At 38.4% G+C, this 20,333-nt stretch overlaps 1 protein-coding gene across 2 annotated transcripts in view; it reads right to left on the bottom strand.

Annotated features, from left to right (window-relative positions):
- Positions 1–20,333, bottom strand: part of ULK4 (unc-51 like kinase 4) — a 616,362-nt gene that overhangs the window by 449,733 nt on the left and 146,296 nt on the right. For both annotated transcript variants that reach the window (XM_028107191.2, XM_028107192.2), the window contains exon 22: positions 7,539–7,666. In XM_028107191.2, coding sequence (XP_027962992.2) covers positions 7,539–7,666 — 128 coding nt within the window. The remainder of the gene's footprint in view (positions 1–7,538; positions 7,667–20,333) is intronic.

The following is a 20,333-nucleotide window of genomic DNA, read 5'->3' as shown; positions in this document are numbered from 1 at the left end:
CACCCCCTTTCTTATACAAAAGGTAGTATATACCATAAATACTGTTCTGCACCTTGCTTGTTTTCAGGGTAATAACATATATTGGAGACCACACCATGCTTGTGTATCGAGATCTTCCTGGTCCCTTCTCACAGCTCTCTAGTCCTCCATTATGGGGACTGTGGTTGGCAGAATCCTAAAGATGTGCCTCCCCCAAGATTCCCACCCCTCCTGCATCAAACACTAATCTAGGTACTACAGTGAAGAGAATTTGAAGATTAAGCTAAAAATACGTAGATTATCTACACGACCCTAAGCCAATCAGGTGAAACCTGTAAAAGCAGAGTTTTCTGTGGCTGGCAGCAGAAGAGGGAGGTCAAGGACATTTGAGGGGATGGAGAGGATTCGAGAAATACATAGTCCCCCTGTTGGCCTCCAGGAAGAAAGCAAAGAGCTCCACTGTGAACTGCCGATGGAGAGGAAAGTCAGCCTCTAGAATCTGAGAGCTATCACCAGCCAAAAGCCACCAAGGAAATGGGAACTTCAGTCCTACAGCTGCAAGGAAATAAATTCCACCAACAATCAGTGAGCTTAGAAGAGGACCCTGAGCCTCAGATGAAGACTGCAGCACCAGCCAACACCTTCCCTTCAAGCCTGTGACACACGAGCAGAGGGTCCCGCTACAGAGTCCTGACTCCCAACCCTTTGGAACTGTTGGATTAATAATGTGCATTGTCTTAAACCACGGAGTTTGTGGTAATTTGTTACAGTGGGAATATAAAACTCACACAAAGTTGCTGACAGTTCTCTAGCCAGTCTCCTGCTGATGCATATTTTTTTATAGGCTTTTGCCATAACAAGCAATGCCTAGTGGATGTGTCACTTCACTTCTTTGCTAATAATGGATCTTTGGACGCTCTTGCCTAGAAGTAAAATGGCTGGGCAAAAGGGTGAAAACATGCAATTTTTCTAGATATTATGAAATTCCTCTTCACAGTAACTACAATATTTTACATCCCCACCAGCAAAGTATGAGAAGGCTGGTTTTAAAGAAGACATACAAATGGCCAACAGACACATGAAAAAATGCTCCACATCACTTGTCATCAGGGAAATATAAATCAAAACCACAATGAGATACCACCTTATACCAGTTAAAATGGCTAAAATTAACAATTCAGGGAACAACGAATGTTGGTGAGGATGTGGAGAAAGGGGAACCCTCTTACACTGTTGGTGGGAATGCAAGCTGGTGCAACCACTCTGGAAAACAGTATGGAGGTTCCTCAAACAGTTAAAAATAGAGCTACCATACGATCCAGCAATTGCACTACTGGGTATTTGCCCCAAAGATAGAGATACAATGAAAAGAAGGGGCAACCGTACCCCAATGTTCACAGCAGCAATGTCCACAAGAGCCAAACTGTGGAAGGAGCAGAGATGCCCTTCAACAGAAGAATGGGTAAAGAAGATGTGGTCCATATGTATAACGGAATATTACTCAGCCATCAGAAAGGACGAATACCTACCATTTATGTCAACATGGATGGAACTGGAGGGGATTATGCTAAGTGAAATAAGTCAAGCAGAGAAAGGTTATCACATGGTTTCACTCATATGTGGACCAGAAGGAACAGCACAGAGGAACACAGGGGAAGGGCGGGAAAACTGAGTGGGAAGAAATCAGAGAGGGAGACGAACCATGAGAGACTCGATTCTGGGAAACAAACTGAGGGTTGCAGAAGGGGAGGTGGGTGGGGGGTTGGGGTAACTGGGTGATGGGTATTAAGGAGGGCAGGTGATATGATGAGCCCTGGGTGTTATACACAACTAATGAATCATTGAACACTACATCAAAAACTAATGATGTACTATATGTTGGCTAACTGAATTTATAAAAAAAAAAAAAAGAAACCTAAGCATAAGACAAATGTGACTTACATATAAAACAATTAATAAAAATAGATCCAAAGAAGAAGGCTGATTTCCCCACAGCCTCACCAAGAGAATACATTTTCAGACCCTGCCAGGGCACTAAGTGAGAAACACTATCTCTGCTGGTTTCCCTTAGAATGAGGAAGAGCGAAGTGCATTCCTCTTACAATGAGGAAGCTTTCACATTTACTTGTAGGTTTAAAGGTCCTCCTCATTCCTTTCTCCATGAAGTGTCTGTTCAGAACTTTCATCTCTATTTCTGCCACATCCCTTTTATCTGTTGGCGAGTTTTGGCTTCTGCATCCTATGTTAGAGGCTTCCCTTAAGTACCTGGTGATTCTTGAGTTCCATTTATATTTTTAAATGATGCACTGAAGTGTTGTTGGGAGGTGTGTGTGCAGGAGCAGGGCCTAAGGCTGATGGGCTCCACTCCAAGAATATTCGGCAAACTGTCATTAGCTGCAGAAGGGGACATCCAAATGGCAGCCCCTGTGGGGCTTTTATCAGGATTTGGTCAGCTTCCCGGAGATGAATCTCCAGATTCTAGCCAAGAGTACATCAGCCAGGCTGCCAACAGTCTGCAAGTGCGGTAGGAAAGGGGGTGAAAGGCCTCACCCTTCAGAGTAAGTAGACTTGCAGACAATCCTCAGATTTCTCACAAGGCACCTACCTCACCTCGCTCTTATCTATATGTGAAAATACCCAAATTGGCAGCATTTCCAGTTCACACTATCCAGAATGCATTTCAAGTCTCTTGCTGAGACAGAAAAGGCGGAGGAGTCTGCTGGATGTTTGTGTTGGAGGACGGGGTGGGGATTAACCCTCCCTGCAGATTCCCCATCAATCCTGCCTTGAGTTTCCCCTCCCCCTCACCGCCGCCATCAAACCTAGCAGGCACCCCTAATTCCCAACCTTTCCAGAGTTCTGTCATGCAGGCATCAGATCTCCTCCTGGCTTTCCCCTTGCAGACAAAAAGGGACCTCGGCAATCTCCATTCTGCTAAATGAGCAAGCATTCATCTCTCAGCTTTCCAGCTTCCAAAACCCAAAGATGGGATGACAATGCTCATCGGTTTTAGCCATCTTTCCCTTTGCCTTTGTAGTTTTGTGACATTCTCATTCCTTTACTTGCAGCTCGGTACAGTATCAGAAGAGAACATGTTTGAGCAGAAGACGACTGCTAACATGTCTTCAGTTAGAAACCCTCCATCGGTTCCTTTCTTCCCCCGGGCATTCAGGGCATGTGAGGTCTCCTGGAAGCTCACTCCATCTTTCCTATTTTCACATGAACTGTCCAGGTCTCTGTCAGGAGCTCGGTGTGGTTCAGGGTATTCTTTCATACCCCCTTTCAAAGCCCTAACACCATCCCCCGCAGAGGCCATGCTCTTTTAGTTCCTCTGCTGAATTTCAAAAAAGTGCCTCTCCGCAGAGTTCTCATTACTTGTTTGTTAAAATTCTGTCAATTCCATTCGTTCTGTCCCAGTAAGCGCTACCTGTTCTTTTTCCTCCTCCTTCAAGTACCATGTCTCTCTCAACAGACTATGACAAATGTGCTTATTCAGGACTTCATCTACTCAGCACCTGACCAGGACAGGTTGTGGCAAAGAGGCAGGTGGTGAGAGGGGGCTGTTCTCTTCAAGTGCAAGGAAATGAGGTCATCTGCCTGCAACCTCACCGACCGGGGGCAGACTGGCCCCCATTCAGTCCTGCTCCCAGTCTCCTGGGAACAGGCATGCTGGGCCCAACAACCAAACATAGAAAGCATCTGCGTTTTGGACCCTGTGGAAGCCCCAGGATCTGCCGTTCACCTAGGTTTAGAAGACAGAGAGTCAACTCTGCCACAAAGCACAGGAAGAACAGAGCCTGTCCTCACCTCTCCGGCAAGGCTAAGCCTCATCTTCCAGGCTCCTTCTCTACATGCATCCTGCTCACTGTGGAGCTCCAGAGAGTTGGCAGGGTGGAAGCTGGGGCCAGGGTATGCATTCAGACCACCGTCTTCCCACCACTGCTCAAGTTTCTAAATATTCATTCAGACACACAGAAACCATAGCCGTTTCCTGGGAGGACCAAAAAGATCATGCACAGGCTCTGATGGTCTGAATGCTTTGATTCTCACCAGTTAAAGGGTTTCTGCAGTGGGGCCTGAGAGGGGGATTTGAGACAGGATGAGCAGAGTGGCTCTCAGAAGAAGAGACCCTTACACTGACCAGAAACCTGAATGACCTGAGGAAGCCAGCCTCTGGGGGAAAAGCAAAATGGGCACAAGGAACAGCACCTGGGAAGGGCCCTGCGGTGGGTCTAGTAGGCTTACTGTGTTCGAAAAGCAGTAAGAGAAACTATGTGGCTGGAATGGAGCAAGAGCAAAGAAGAGTCAGAAGACACAGGCTGACAGGTGGGCAGGGACTAGGTGAAGTAGGGCAGAGGAGGCCAAGGCCATCATTTCAGCATGACAGGATGTTTTTAGAAGAGTCTGAGCAGGGAAGAAACAAAAGTCAATTCACACTGTGTAAGAGCTTCTCTAGTTCCTACATGAAGACCAGACTATGAGTCTAGGAAACAATGTAAGAACATCTGTTGAGAAACTATATTATTTGCCCTGGTGAAAATGATGGTAGACACACAGAGCAGAGGCAGCAAAGTGAGTGGTGAGAGGCCTTTACAAATAGACAAGAACTTCACCTTCCGGTTCTAATGGACTAAGAAACAGGACGCATGCTCCCATTTGAAACAACTATAAAATATGCAGCCATCGGAACGGTACGGCACTGGCACAAGAACAGACACACAGATCAATGGAACAGCATAGAGAGTCCAGAAATGGACCCTCAACGATATGCTTAACTAATCTTCGACAAAGCAGGAAAGAATAGGCAATGGAAAAAAGAAAAATCTCTTCAACAAATGGTGCTGGGAACATTGGACAGCCACATGCGGAAGAATGAAACTGGACCACTTTCTTACACCACACATAAAAATAAGCTCAGGATGGATGAAAGACCTAAATGGGAGACAGGAATCCATCAAAATCCTAGAGGAGAATATAGGCAGCAACCTCTTTGACCATGGCCACAGCAACTTTGTGCTAAACAATATCCAAAGGCAAGGGAAACAAAAGCAAAATGAACTACTGGGACTTCATCAGGATAAAAAGCTTTTGCACAGCAAAGGAAAACAGTTGACAAAACTAAAAGACACGTATGGAATGGGAAAAGATATTTGCAAATGCCTTATCATATAAAGGGCTAGTATCCAAAATCTGAGCCACCCAGGTGCCCCAATGTTTTGCTTTGTTTTTTATTTTTATTTTATTATGGTAAAGAATTTACCAAACTCAACACCCAAAGAAAAAATAATCCAATCAAGAAATGGGGAAAGACATGAACAGACATTTCTCCAAAGAAGACATACAAATGGCTAACAGGGACATTAAAAAATGTTCAACATTACTCAGCATCAGGGAAATACAAATCAAAACCACAATGAGATACTACCTCACACTGGTCAGAATGGCTAAAATTAACAAGTCAGGAAATGGCAGATGTCGGCAAGGATGTGGAGAAAGGAGAATCCTCCTACACTGTTGGTGGGAATGCAAGCTGTGGCAGCCACTGTGGAAAACAGTATGGAGGTTCCTCAGAAAGTTGAAAATAGAGCTACCATACGACCAAGCAATTGCACTACTAGGTATTTATCCAAAGGATACAAACATAGTGATTCAAAGGGGCACATGCACCCCAAAGTTTACAGCAGCAATGTCCACAATAGCCAAAATATGGAAAAAGCCTAGAGCTCCATTGACAGATGAATGGATAAAAAAGTTGTGGTATATATATATACACACACACACATATATATACATACAATGGAATATTATGCAGCCATCAAAAAGAATGAAATCTTGCCATTTGCAACAACGTGGATGGAACTAGAGGGCATTATGCTAAGCGAAATCAGAGAAAGACAAATACCAAGTGATCTCACTCATATGTGGAATTTAAGAAACAAAACACATGAACACAGGGGAAAGGAAGGAAAAATAAAATAAGATGAAAACAGAGAGGGAGGCAAACCATCAGAGACTCTTAACTATAGGGAACAAGTGAGGGTTGCTGGAGGGGAGGTGGATGGGGGGATGGGGTAATTGGGTGATGGGTATTAAGGAGGGCACATGACATAAAGAGGACTGGGTGTTATATGCAACTGATAAAACACTAAATTCTATCCCTGAAACTAATAATACAGTATATGTTCACTAAATTGAATTTAAATAAAAAGTTTTTAAAAAACACAACTACAAGATAGACAAAATATGTGAAACATCAGTTTTCAAGACACTGGATGTAAAACAAAGCTGGACGATGATCCCTGAGACAAGAAAGAAGGCTCTGTAGGAGCTTCTACATACCCTTCACTTAGTCTGATTAACCTGCAACATAAGGACATGCTAAAAGGCAGATGTCAAGGAAGAATCTAATAGAATCCTACAAATGCCTTCCAAGCAATGAATATGCTCAATTAAAATCACATACTCATGAACTAATATTGGTATGTGACAATACCTATCTATAAGAAAAGACATTTCAAAGACAAGATACACAAAATTAAGCTAGCAATGAGCACTAACATAGACATTTACAACTGATTTGATGAGGAAGACACTGACTTTGATCCCTAAATAAGCAAAATGTTATCTCTCCCTCAGAAAAAGAATTCTGTTCTTCTCATCTGTAGACCTGCATTACAAAAAAAATTGTACTCATTTATTAGTATATTTTTCCTATGTCAATTTAAAAATCTGTAGATATTGGTTCCCTCTCCTGTTATAGAAGTACGTTCATCAATAAAAAATTTGTGGAAGTTTGTTTTTTCTTGTTACGTAAATACAAATAGCCACAATTTTGCCTCTTAACCCATAAATCCTAAAATATTTACTCTATTTACAGGAAAAAAGTTTTCCAATCTCTAATCTAGATCAATCTCAGCAATTCTAGGGTCTCCTCAGTATTCTACAGTGAGTAACAAGCTAAATCAAGAAACAGACATTCAACCATATATTCAAGGTTCCTCTGGGTTGTAATTTTGCATGGACCAGACAGTCCAGATGCTCATCAGGAAGCATCAAAGCATGACGGGAATCTGAGGTGCATCAGAACAGGTTCTCCTTTTCGAGGAAGTAGGTGGAACCCAGGGAGAGAGAGATCTGCCCAGCCTAGGTCCAGTCCAGAAACTTGTCCCTGCTCTGCCTCTTCCTCTACACTTCACTAGACTATTCCGCTGGGCTTCCAGCTGCTCATTCCAGAATCTTACAAAAGTGAAAACTATGACCAAACCAAGAGTCAAGAATGCCTCCCAAAGATGCAAGCCAGAACCAACTTTAACACCCTGACTTGGACCGTCCTCACACCTAGGAACTCCAGCTCCTTCCCACCACCCTGCCTCAGCTCCAGAGGTCTTCTCTCGGTCCTCTGTATTTCCCAGCTGCAGCTGTATGTGAAAAATTAAACCCATAGAAAGGTCCAGGAAAAAAAATTTTCAGCATTAGGCATACAGAGGCCAAGAAATACTAACAATAAAAGAGGTTCCAAATCGATGTTATTGATGAAACCATATCAGAGAAAATCATACCTTGCCTGGCAGCTGAGCAGCAGCATCTCATGGTTATGAATCAAAATATATAAAAGAACGAGGAAGGCTTTTGCTCTAATGGAAGTTGAGGGGCTGTCAAGTAAACGGATAATTGTAGAGACAAAATCCTGTGGAAGATAATAAAATACTTTTTGAGAAAACATGAAATGAATAGAGCAGTCAACTATCAGGGTCAGTAGTGTACAATAACTAAACAGAGCGCAAAAAAATAAAATATCAGCTACTGGTTTTGCATTCTTAATTGGCGCTGGACTCTATACTAAAATTTTAGTACGTATTATCCCATTTAAACCTGAAAACTAGCCATAACAACATGATACTATGATCCCTATTTTTTTTTTAAAGATTTTATTCATCTATTTGAGAGAGAGAGCATGAGTCGGGGGGGAAGGGGCAGAGGGAGAGAGAGAAGCAGACTCCCCACTGAGCTGGGAGCCCAGTGAGGTGCTCCTTGCAGGGCTTAACCCCAGGACCCCAGGATCAACCTCAGCCGAAGGCAGATGCTTAACCGACTGAGCCACCCAGGCGCCCCAATGTTTTGTTTTTTAATTTTACTATGTTATATTAATCACATCATTAGTTTGTGATGTAGTGATCCATGATTCGTTGTTTGCATATAACACCCAGTGCTCCATTCAGTATGTACCCTTTAATACCCATCACCAGGCTAACCCATCCCCCCACCCCCCTCTAAAATCCTCAGTTTGTTTCTCAGTCCATAGTCTTTCATTGTTTGTATCCCCCTCTGATATCCCCCCTTCATTTTTCCCTTCCTACTATCTTTTTTTTTTTAATATATAATGTATTATTTGTTTCAGAGGTACAGGTCTATGATTCATCAGTCTTACACAATTCACAGTGCTCACCATGGCACATACCCTCCCCAATATCTATCACGCAGCCACCCCATCCCTCCCACCCCCCACCTCTCCAGCAACCTGTTTGTTTCCTGAGATTAAGAATTCCTTATATCAGTGAGATCAAATGATACCTGTCTTTTTCTGATTGACTTATTTCACTTAGCATAATACCCTCTAGTTTCATCCACGTCATTGCAAATGGCAAGATTTCATTCCTTTTGATGGCTGCATAATATTCCATTATATATATATACCACATATTCGTTATCCATTCATCTGTTGATGGACATCTTGGCTCTTTCCATAGTTTCAGGCACCCCATTTATCCCTATTTTATTTTACTTATTTTTTTTAAAGATTTTATTTATTTATTTCACAGAGAGAAACAGCAAGAGAGGAACACAAGCAGGGGGAGCGGGAGAGGGAGAAGCAGGCTTCCCGCCAAGCAGGGAGCCCGATGTGGGGCTCGATTCCAGGACCCTGGGACCATGACCTGAGCTGAAGGTAGACACTTAATGACTGAGCCACCCAGGTGCCCCGTTATCCCTATTTTAAAGAGGAAAATCAATCTTGAAAAGTTAACCAATTCAAAAAGTTGGATTGAAATCAAGGCCAGTGGGACAACAAAGCCTTCCTCTTAACCATTCAACCACCCAACAGGAAGTGTGGCAATAAATAACTAGAAAAATTGCAAGTCACAACTGCACGTACACGTGAACATCTGTACAAACCTGCGTCTATAGAAAACACATCTCTAGTCTATATAACTAAGGTCCTACAGATATACGAATACCCAAAAGAAGAACCTATATTTCTATAACATTCTGTAACCAAAGGCATAATACAACAGAGAGGAACACATACTGACTACTATTTATATTATTTTCCCTTCTAACAGACTGTACATCATCTCAGGTACCTATAGATATGCAAAAAGGAAATGCAGACACATACATATATGCACACAGAGTTAATGAATGTAAGCAGGCAGGAATACTGGATTGTACTGTTAGCAAGATGGCTACACAGAGCAAGAGTGGAACTTCCCAATGGTCCTGAAGAGAAGCAAACACCTAACAGTGACACTATTATGTCCAAGGCAAATGTAAGCAGTTCGATTTTTTGGCCATGCCACGGTCCTTTTACACTGGGTGCTATGCTGCCAAGCAGGAAGAATTTACATAGTCAGGCACCTGCTTTTATTTAAGGATGGAGAAATACCTACGTATCTATACCTATGCATGAGTCTCACCAGGTCATGAACAAAATAATCAAGCTAATTCATCACCTAGGGTTAAAAAACAAATCAACACTAAGGTATCTTTGAGTAATAGATCTGTTTCCACCTTTCCAGCAGGTAGACAGTAGAAAACCCAATTCTCCACAGTCAATTCCCATTCTAATTTATACCCTGGGCCCAAGTACCACAATTACAAATCTGTTTCCCACACTAATACCACCTGCCACACAAACACATAATTCCAAAACCACTCAAAGATCCACTAGCCTTAGACTGAAAAACTGTTCCGATTACAGGAGACTAAAAAGTCATGATAACTGATGCAGTTCAAGATCCGGCAACTTTGTTTCACATAAAAGAACATTACTGGGACAATTGCAAAATCTGAATAAGGTCTGTAGATGAGTTAATAACGTTAAATTTTAAATGTTAATTTCTTTTTAAATCCATGGCTTGTTTTTAGGGAATATTCAGTAAAGTAATTAAAACTAAAGGAGCATCAAAAACCAAAACAAAACAAACAAAAAAAGTAAAGGAGCATCAGGTCTCCAACCTCTTCTCATTTTGGCCACACACATGCACACACACGGTAAAAGAAAGAAAGTATAAATCAAACATGGTAAAATGCTAACATTTGCTAAATGTGGGTAAAGGGTATACTACAATCCTTTGAACTGCACATCCAACACTAAACTCAGAACCTACCCTAAACATGATACTCGCCCTCTGAGGATCATCAATTCAAGATCAAACTTAAAAACCTGAGCATCTTCCTCGACTCCTCCTTCCTCCCATGTCCAATTGATCCCCAATTACTGTGAGAGTGATACCCCCACTAACATTGCCTTATATTTCAATGCACCATTATATTTTTCCTGAATTACTATAACTTTGCTTTCTTCCATCTATTTCACAAGTGATAGCCACAGTGATCTTCTCCAACAGCGAATATGATTATGTTATTCACCTATAAAATATCCTCAATAGTTGCTGCAATCCTTGAGATGAACCCTTACCAAAGCATACAAAGCTTTTCATGATCTGGCCTTTTATTATCTTTCCAAAATCACTTATCATTCCACCACTAATCTCTATAACCCCCAACACTCACTCTGGGGAAGTGAACCAAGAAAACAGAGGATACTGAACAAAGGGAAGAGAGGAAGGGAATCCCACGATGATTCCAGGTGATAGTTATAACCAGGCACAGAGGGCAGCCTAACCATATTGGAGTTGTTTAGAAGACTCCAGGAGAGATCTCTTTAAGGAGAAAAAAAATGGACAGAACACCTGATGCTTTGAAATGCAATCTAAAAACAGAAAGTTATGTAATAAAATTCTGCTGAATGTTGAGCTAACCAAAACTAACAGAATGAGTGCATGTTTGTGGTAGTGTCATACCTGCAAGTAAACTCCACACAAATCTAAAATTTAAAAAATAAAAAAGAATAAAAATATCTACAAGAGGCCACAGGACATATCAGATGTATATATATTTACACACACACACACACACACAAGCATTTATAGGCATGAAAAAGATCCAAGACAGTTAACGATACAAGGAATAAAAAGTATAAACATACCTTAGGAATAGAGATGCAAAAATCCTCAACAAATATATGCAATTTGAATCCAATGATACATAAAACGTATAAATAAAAAGATCACAATCAAGTAGAATTTATCTCAGAAATCAAGACTGGTTCAATATTTGAGTATCAATCCACGTAATTCAGCAGATTAAATAAGAAAAATCACATGATCATATCAATAAATAATGAAAAAGCATTTGACACAATTCAACATCCATTCATGATAATAACAATTTTTTTTAAAGATTTTATTTACTTATTTGACAGAGACACAGCGAGAGAGGGAACACAAGCAGGGGGAGTGGGAGAGGGAGAAGCCGGCTTCCCGCAGAGCAGGGAGCCCGATGCGGGGCTCGATCCCAGGACCCTGGGATCATGACCCGAGCCGAAGGCAGACGCTCAACAACTGAGCCACCCAGGCACCCCCAACATCCATTCATGATAAAAACCCACCGAACAAGGAACAGAAGGGAACTTCCTCAATCTATAAAAGAGTATTAAAGAAAAATTGCAGCTAACATCATACTTAGAGGGGAAACACCTGATGCTTCCCCACGGAGACTGGGAATTAAACAAGCATGCCCATTCCCATTACTCATAATTCAATATTTTACTGAAAGTCATTGCCAGTATGATAAGGAAAGAAAAATAAATAAAAGTCATTCACACTATAATGGAAACAATATTCTCAGAGATTATGATTGTCTATGTAGAAAATCCCAAGGAATCTACAGAAAGGCTTCTACACCTTATGAGTTTAGCAAGATCTGGTGTAGTTCTATACACCAGTAATGAACGATTAGAATACAAATTTTTTGAAGTATCATTTTTCAATAACTCTAACAAGAACAACAACAGAAATACAGGTATAAACCTAACAAAATTTGTGGAGAATCACTAAGCTGAAAACTATACAACAATCATGAAAGAAAAAATGTTAAAGACATAAATAAATGAAGTGACATTTCACGTTCATCTCTTTAAAAACTCAAGATAGTTAATATGCCAATTTTCCCCCAAACTGACTTACAGATTTAATTCCAATAAAAAAAAATCCCAGCAGGATTTTTTGTAGATATAAACAAGCTAATCATAAAGTTTATATGGAAAGGCAAAGGAACCCCTAAGCAAAACAATTTGGGGGGAAAAAGATGAATCACACAATTATTTTAAAACATAAAAAAACCCTAGAGTAATCAAAACAATGTGGTATTGACAAAATGACAGATACACAGACCAAGGAAACAGAGTTCAGAAATGGAATCAATTAGTTTAGGACAGGTTGCAAAGGGAACTTAGGATAAAGGACAGTTTTTTCAATAAGTAGTACTTATTATGGATATCCACATACAAAAAAAAATTTATTTCATTTCATACTGTGCACCATATACAAAAATTGCAATCATACAAAATGAATCATACATCTGAATAAAAAATGTGAAACTATAAAGTTCTTACAAGAAAACAGAACAGAAATCTTCATGACCTTTGATTAGGCAGTTTTTAGATATAACACCAAAAGCACAATCCATAAAAGAAATAACTGATGACCTGAACTTCATGAATATTAAAATTATCCTCTGTGGAAGACAACTACAACAAGACAAGCCACATACTAGCATAAAATATTTGTATGCAGAATATACAAAGAACTCTCAAAACTCAATATTAAGAAAAAACATTTTTAATGGGCAAAATATTTAAACAGACATTTCACCAAAGGACATATGCAGATATTCACATAAACACAAGAGGATGCTCAATGTCACAATCATTAAAATAATGCAAGTTGAGATCACAGTGAGACACTATGCAATTATTTGAATGACCAACTGAAAAATGACTACTATGTGGAACAACTAGAATTCTATATACATAGCTGGTAGGACTGCAAAATGGCACAGTTACTCTAGAAAACAGCTTGGCAGTTTCATAAAAAATTGTTAAACACACAACTACTATATATGTTGCAGCCACTGTACTTCTAAGTATTTATTCTAGTGAAATAAAAATGTATGCTCACAGAAAAACCTACACACAAAAGTTGACAGCAATACTTTTCGTATAACAGTCAAGAAATGAAAACAACCCATATGTCCTTGAATGAGTACATGGGTATATAAACTGTGGTATATCTACATAACGGAACAGTACTCAGCAACAAAAAGAAATGAACTATTGATACAACATGGATGAATTTCAACTGCATTTAAAAAAAAGTCTCAAAGATTACATACAAAACAGTTCCATTTACATAACATTTTAGAAAAGGTAAAACTTTGGGGCAGAGAAGACATCAGTAATTGCCAGGGAATGGGGTGGGAGGTGGTTTGCCTAAAAAGGGAGCAGCACAATGTCATTCTTTGCGATGCCGCAATTGTTCTGTATCCTTCTTGTGGTGGTAGTGACAGGGTCTACACATGTGTTAATCCTCACAGAACTGTACTCCAAAAAGTAAATTTATCACTTCTAACATGTTAGAGTGATAAAGTGGTAAATGTTAGAAGTGATAAAAAGTGAGAGAGGCAAACAAGAATAGAAAGTAGGAACTGTGTTTGTGTTCCTAATATACAAAGAGTTACATAATGACTCTGCCTCACATATAAGGCAGAATTTAGGCCAAAAAGAAGTAAACAAGATGAGGAAGACTTTTTAATGCTAAAGGCCACTTAACACTTAACAAGTAATGAATACAGTAATGAATGCTATGCCTTAAAGAGCACAGTAACCACTTTTATAAAGTGGAAACTATAGAAGATGCAAGAAGCAACAGACTTTATCATACCACTCTCAGCCCAAGAAGGTCAAGAGAACAAAAATAAGTGAGAACATAAAAGACTAAATGACATAAACAACAGATGTTATGGTATATATCCAACTTTACACTTAAATAACAGAAAATGTACCTTGTTCTTCAACATAAAATGTTCCTTTAAACTGACCATATAAAAGGTCACAAAGAAAACCCTAATGTAATCCATAAAATAAAAAATATTTTCAGATTTCATCTCTCCCCCAACCCACCTCCCCTCTGACAACCACCAGTTTGTTCTCTGTACTTAAGAGTCTTTTTTGTTTGTCTCTTTTTTGGTTGTTCATTTGTTTTGTTTCTTAAATTCCACATATGAGTGAAATCAGATGGTACTTGTCTTGCTCTTATTTCACTTATCATTATACCCTCTGAAGTCCATCCATATTGTTGCAAATGGCAAGATCTCATTCCTTTTTATGGCTGAATAATGTGTGTGTGGGGGGAGGCATCATCTTTATCCATTCATCTATCAATGGATGCTTCAGTTGCTTCCATATCTTGGCTGTAAATAATGCTGCAATAAACAAAGATGCATTATCTTTTTGCATTATTGTTTTCATTTTACTTGGGTAAATATCCAGTTGCGAAATTATGAGATCATATGGTAATTCTATTTTTAATTTTTTGAGGAGGCTCTATACTGTTTCCCACAGTGGCTGCTCCAGTTTGCATTCCCACCAACAGTGCATGAGGATTCCTTTTCCTTCACATCCCCACCAACATTTGTTATCTCTTGTCTTTTCGATTCCAGTCACTCTGACAGGAGTATGGCAATATCTCATTGTGGTTTTGATTTGCATTTCCCTGATTGTTAGTGATGTTGAGCCATCTTTTCATGGGTCTGTTAGCCATCTGTATATCTTCTTTGGAAAAATGTCTTTTTAGGTCCACTGCCCATTTTTAATTAGATTTGGGGTGTTTTCTTTTTGGCATTGAGTTACATAAGTTCTTTATATATTTTAGATATTAACCCCTAAATGATATTGACTATATCATTTGCAAATATCTTCTCTCATTCAGTAGGTTGCCTTTTTGTGTTGTTGATGGTATCTTTTGCTGTGAAAAAGCTTTTTATTTTGGTGTAGTCCCAATAATTTTGCCTTTGTTTCCCTTGCCTGAGGAGACATATCTAAAAAAATTGTTTCTACGACTGATGTCACAGCAATTACTATGTTTTCTTTTAGGAATCTTATGGTTTCAAGTCTCACAGTTAGGTCCTTAATCCATTTTGAGTTTATTTTTGTGTATAGTGTAAGAAAGTGCTCCAGTTTTCCCAGCATCATTTGTTGAAATAACTGTCTTTTCCCCATTGTATATTCTTGCCTTCACTGTCGTAGATTAATTCACCATAAAAGCACAGGTTTATTTCTGGACTCCCTATTCTGTTACACTGATCTGTGTGTCCATTTTTGTGTCAGTACCATACTGTTTTGATTACTACAGCTTTGTAGTATATCTTGAAATCTGGAATTGTGATACCTCCAGCTTTGTTCTTCTTTTTCAAGATTGCTTTGGACTTTTTGGGGTCTTCTGGGATTCCATACAAATTTTAGGATTATTTGTTCTGGTACTGTGAAAAATGTTGTTGGTATTTTGATACGGATTGCAATAAGTCTATAGATTGCTTTGGGTAGTATGGGCATTTTAAAAATATTAATTCTTCTAATCCATGAGCATGGAATGTCTTTCCATTTGTGTTTTATAGTTTGTAGTACATGTCTTTTACCTCTTTAGTTAAGTTTGTTACGAGGTATTTTATTATTTTGGGTGCACCTGAAAATGGGATTTTTCTTAATTTCTCTGCTACTTGATTATTAGCACATAGAAATGCAATGGATTTCTGTGCATTGGTTTTGTATCCAGTGACATCAGTTCTAGTAGTTTAGCAGAATCTTTAGGGTTTTCTATATAGAGTATCACGTCATCTGCAAATAGTGAAAGTTTTACTTCTTCCTTACCAACCTGGATGCATTTTATTTCTTTTTCTTGTCTAATTGGTGTGGCTAAGATTTCCAGTGCTATGCTGAATAGAAGTCGGGAGAGTGACATCCTTGTTTTGTTCTTGATCTTAGAGGAAAAGCTCTTGGCTTCTCACCATTGAGTATGATGTTAGCTGTGGGCTTTTATTGGCGTTTATTATGTTGAGCTATGTTCCCTCTAAACCTACTTTGTTGAGGGTTTTTAACTATGAATGAATGTTGTACTCTGTCAAATGCTTTTTTTGTGTCTATTGAGATCATATGGTTTTATCCCTTCTCTTGTTGATGTGATGTATATTGATTGATTGAGTTGTGAATAATGAACCATTCTTGCATCCCTGAAATAAATCCCACTTGGTTGTAGTGAATGATTTTTTTCATATATTGCTAGATTCAGTTTGCTAATATATTGTTGAGATTTTTACATCTGTGTTTATCAGATAGATTGGCCTGTAGTTCTTTTCTGTAATGTCGTTTTCTAGTTTTGTTATAAGGGTAATGTTGAAACTCAGAGAGTGAATTTGGAAGCTTCCTTCTATTTTTTTGGAATACTTTGAGAAGAAAAAATAATTTTTATTAGCATGATGCAATAAAACTAGAAATTAATAAAAGCACCAATAATTCAAAAGATCCTTATACCTGGAAATTTTTCTCTATACAGGCCAAAATTTAAAAACTTAAAAATATGGGATACATTTAGAACAGCAGTCAGAAGAAAATACAACCTGTAAATATATTTGTAAATGAAAATGGAACAAAAATATGAGAACTAAATTCCCAACACTGAAACTGAAAAAAAATAATAAAATAAAAATGAAGAAAATCAAAGAAAATAAAGATGCAAACATAAGGTAATAACATAGAAAATAGAAAAAAAGGCAAATGATAAATAAGTCAAAATGCTGGTTTTTTGAAAAATAACAAAATAGAGAAAGCACTAAGAAAAAGGGGAGACAGCAAAGATATAAAAAAAAAAGTAAAAAAATATAGCGGCATGAAAGTCAGCTGTGTTCTGTGCAGAAGCAATTCATATTTTACTACTCTATAATGTTCTACTATGTGAACACAGAAAAATATACGAATCCATTCTACTCCTGAACATTTGTGTTGTTTGGAGTTTGGGACTATTATGAGTAAAGCTGCTACGGACAATGTCATGATACATTTATGTATCTTTTTGTGAACAAATAACGTATGTATTCACTTCTCTTGCATATATACCTGAGAGCAGAGCCTCTAAGTCAAGAAGTAGGTATCTCTTTAGCTTTAATAGAGGCTGCCAAATGATTTTCCCAAGTGGTTGTACTAAGTTATTCTTCACTAATATATGAAAGTTGCATTTCCACATCTTTCCCAACACTTGTTATCCATCTTTTCATTTTATCTAAAGTTTTAACTGAGTTTAGAGCAAATACGATGAACACAAATGACAGTCAATTTAGGAGAAATTTCTAAACAGTCTAGTATTACTTTAAAGCCAAAATTTATGAGTAAGATAACACATCCCTTATTCTAACTCAAAAGGAACTAAAAAGGATTCACGGCAATCTATATACACATAGATTCCATATAAGGAGATCTATATTTAAATAGATTTAACTCCCTGACAAAGAATACAACATAAGACTTTAGTATAAATAAAAAATCAAGAAAATGAAAATGTGTATTAACTTAAAGAAAATAGTTATAAATGGTGAATACTCCTGCTAAAGATTTTTATGTATATTAAAATGCATCTTCTTAAATTTTAAACACTTTAATTTTTTAAGTACTCATAGATTTAGCATTTATGCATTCAAGTCTAAAACCATTATGCCAAAAATATAATTGGTGCTTTCTCTTTCTTTTCCACATGCCTAGGAAAGTAGCTAAATAAAACTGAAAACTCCATAGTTTTCACTCTATTAGGTCATGAAAAGATGAATTCCTTCAACAAAGAATAACAAAAATACAAACCTTTTAAGAAAAAACTTGAGAAAAATGTATGACTTAAAGAAAAATAGCTTTTGATTGAGTGATAAGAGAACTCTTGAACAACTGGAGTGGCAGCATAATATACAGACTGGGAAAGAACTTGGAATCAGGAGCCAAGCAAACCTGACTAACAAATGCCATATTCCTTGACAAAATAACCTCTCTAGGATTCTGTTTCCCCAACTTCAAAATAAAATGGAGATGATTACACTGACATTTTTACAGGATTGATATAATGATTGAAGGCTTTTTGCCCAACTTAAAAATGCTAAAATAACTAAAAATACTAAATAATGTATTTTCCATGCAATTACTAAAACATATAAAGTGCTGCAAGAACTAAAGTTTTGAAATGTATATGGGAAACATAAATAAAATAGAAAGAGGAAAATAATCAGAAGTATATTTAAGACTTTAGCAAATAAAAATGATAGACTATTCATTTATCGAGATTCTTACTTTTCTACTTACACTAGAAAGACTCCAAATGTGTTGTTAAAAATTTCAATTTAAAGAAGGGGTGGGGGAACAGCCTTATGATACGTCTGTCGAAATAAATACATAATCTTGGAAAAAGTATTTGAAATATGTACAAATCACTTTTGCCAATAAAAAATTTATGAACACTCCAGTCAAAAAACACATGAACTAGCAAACAACTGATAAAAGAACTCTAAACTGCCTAACAAGGAAATAAATCTTCCACTCTCACTAGTAGGCAAAGAAATGCAAATTTCAGAAGAATAAGATTCCAATTCATTGCAAAGCAGACCAGCAAAGATGAAAATGGATGGCAGCCAGTGTTGGCATGGTCATGGATAAATGGATAAATCTTAAATAGAGCCCATATGAAAATAATGTTATTTTGTGAACAAATAACGTATGTATTCACTTCTCTTGCATATATACCTGACAGCAGAACCTCCAGCTGGGAGGAAAGTAAGTTATTTCTCAAAGGCCTTAAAAATGTTATTTTCTTCTGACACAGCTGTTACAGCTCAAGAAATTTCTCCTAACAAAGTGATGAACAAATGAGCTTTACGTACAATAATGTTTGCTGTAGCGGGCGCCTGGGTGGCTCAGTTGGTGAAGCGACTGCCTTCGGCTCAGGTCATGATCCTGGAGTCCCGGCATCGAGTCCCACATCAGGCTCCCTGCTCGGCAGGGAGTCTGCTTCTCCCTCTGACCCTCTCCCCTTTCATATGCTCTCTAATAAATAAATAAAATCTTTTAAAAAAAATGTTTGCTGTAATATTGTTTACATGACAGAAACAAAAACAAGCAACAATCTTAATATCCCCAAATAGGGGATTTGTTAAGTAAATTATAGCTGTAGCAAAGACTGTATCTACCCCACTTCCCGTTTCATTGTCTTCTTTCATGGCAAACACTAACAACACGCTTGGTGGGTGGAGGTGTATAAGGGGCACTACAAGACTTCCAGAGCCAGGTCAGAAAAGGCCAGGTGGCCTCTGCCTGCTTCTCTTAGAAAATACTTTTTTTTTTTTTTAAGATTTATTTATTTTAGAGTGAGAGAGAGAGCACGGCAGTAGGGGGGTGCAGAGGGAGAGAGTAGAGAAACTCAAGCAGACTCCATGTGGAGCATGGAGCACAATGTGGGGGCTCGATCCCATGACCTCAAGATCACAACCCAAGCTGAAACCAAGAGTCGGATGCTCAACAGACTGTGCCACCCAGGCATCCCTCTCAGAGCACTTGTGGAACCCAGCCACTATGCTGTAAGGAAGCCCAAACAACCTTCAGAGGCCCACGTGGAAAGCAAATGAGGCTCCCAACCCACAGCCCCAGTGGGGTGCCCACTGAATGACTAGCACCAACTTGCTGCTCATATGAATGAACGAACCATCTGGAAAATTTATTCTCCAAACCCACTCCATCTTCCCAGCTAACACGGCCTTGCTGGAATTACAGATTTGTGAGCAAAATGAATTACTGTCCTTGTGTAAGCCACTGTTTTGAAGTAGTTTGTTAGAGAGGGAAGATGAGTGAAATACAGCTTAAGTATATAATGAAAGATGAAAACTTTCCAGGCATAAAAAAAATTGTGTACAGTAATAGCCATAATTTTAAAACACAGAAATGCCCACAAGTAAGTGATGAGGTCTAACGTATTTCTTCTTGGTGTAGTGGATGCAGCCATTATTAACAATCTTGCAAAACTGAAATAATTTATGATTTTGATTGGGGAAAAAAACTAAACTATAACAAATATTAAAAATAAAAAATTATATACTAGATTTGTTTGTAACACAGTAACTCTGAGTCCCTTGAGAAGATGCAGTATATTACAGAC

This window comes from Eumetopias jubatus, unplaced genomic scaffold (assembly GCF_037043125.1).
Source record: "Eumetopias jubatus isolate StellerSeaLion01/CBP00866 unplaced genomic scaffold, mEumJub1_p1.0 scaffold_1, whole genome shotgun sequence".
Classification (NCBI taxonomy): Eukaryota; Metazoa; Chordata; class Mammalia; order Carnivora; family Otariidae; genus Eumetopias; species Eumetopias jubatus.
The sequence above is the reverse complement of the archived record's forward strand: the minus strand, read 5'-3'. Positions and strand labels throughout refer to the sequence as shown.